The sequence below is a fragment of the Pediculus humanus genome, genomic scaffold, assembly GCF_000006295.1.
Source record: "Pediculus humanus corporis 1103172107368 genomic scaffold, whole genome shotgun sequence".
NCBI classification, from domain to species: Eukaryota; Metazoa; Arthropoda; class Insecta; order Psocodea; family Pediculidae; genus Pediculus; species Pediculus humanus.
Window position 1 is genome coordinate 15,777 of NW_002986996.1, and position 1,396 is coordinate 17,172.

General features: G+C 32.2%; 1 protein-coding gene across 1 annotated transcript in view; it reads left to right on the plus strand.

Annotated features, from left to right (window-relative positions):
* Window positions 1-654: 654 nt before the first annotated feature.
* Phum_PHUM005290 (uncharacterized protein) overlaps window positions 655-1,396 on the plus strand; it is a gene marked incomplete at both ends in the record, with an annotated part of 2,351 nt that continues 1,609 nt past the window's right edge. The window contains 2 exons of the mRNA XM_002422631.1: window positions 655-810; window positions 897-1,100. Coding sequence (XP_002422676.1) covers window positions 655-810; window positions 897-1,100 — 360 coding nt within the window. The remainder of the gene's footprint in view (window positions 811-896; window positions 1,101-1,396) is intronic.

A 1,396-nucleotide genomic window follows, 5' to 3' on the forward strand; every position in this document is an offset into this window, starting at 1 on the left:
TTAATTATTTTTTTTTTTCATTTCGCAAAATATTTCCAAAGAGAGAGGAGAAGAGAAGGAGAGAGAGAGAGAGAGTGAGAGAATGAGTGAGACAGACGTATAAGCAAAAAAAAAAAGCAGAAGAAATCATTTGATGATCAAAACAAAAACATGCTGGTACCTTTTTAAATCAAGACGTTTTTTTTTTTAAAGTCTTTGACCTTTCATTTCACGCCGCGTAATTTTTTTAATTTAATTTTTTTTTTTTGATAATTCCCTTTAAACCCTCCCCCTATCCTCAACCGTTCGCTCCCCGCGAACGTCTCGTTTTTTGTTTAATTTCATTATTTTGAAAAAAAATAAAAATAAAAAAAATGGCGGGAAATTCAAATTTTTTTTTTTAACTTTTCTCATACTCCTGTACAAAATAATAATTTTAAATTGATGATGTCAATATGAAAATGGGAAGGGAGCGATGAGGGAAGAGGGGGACCGACCCCTCCCCCTCTTTCCTCCTCCCCTCCGTTGTAATAATTCGTTTATTATTTATTTTAAAATTCCAAAAGTGATTTTTTTTTTTTTTCGAGAAAATAAAAAACATTTTGAGAATATTAATAAGTTAATAAAAAATAATTTGTGTTTGTTTGTTCGTTTGTTTGTTCTAGAAAAAAAAGGATGCATCATGCTTTTGTATTAAGTATTTTTTCCTCAACGTTTTTAGTATTAACCATATTATCGGAAACAACAGGAGATCCAGGATCACAGACACTTAGTCATTTACAACAGGATGATATGCCATCATCATCATCGTCAATCCAAGGAAGTACTCAGGTTCGATTATTATTATTATTATTTTCCCGGGGAAAAAGGGTGGAAACAAACATAATAATAATATTGATATTTACGTTGTTTAACAGCAACAATCCGCCATGATTCCAAACGACGTGGAAGAAGAAAAACAATTTTGGAAAAACGGTTGGACTAAAAAAGGATGGAAAGATTTACAAAGCGGTGGATGGGGTAAAAGAGGGTGGAAAGATATGCAAAGTATGGGTTGGGGTAAAAGATCTTGGGGAGATTTACGTAACGGTTGGGGTAAAAGAACATGGCCTTTAGCACAGGTAAATAATTTTTTTTTTTTTAAATAATAAAAATGGGACGACGTTCGAAAACCGAAAAACCGAAAACATAAAAAAAACCGTTCGCAAAGACCTTTTAAATTTTTATTACGTTCGGATGAAATTTACGATCGGGGGAAAAAAAAAAATCTCATACGAGTAAAAAAAAAAAAAAAACACAAAAAATCCACTAATGGAAAAGGTTAACTTTTTTTTTTACTGCGGTTTTAAAAAGTTTTTAATTCTGTCGGTTTAAATGTTTTACACGCACTCACGCACAAGCACCCGCTCACACACAA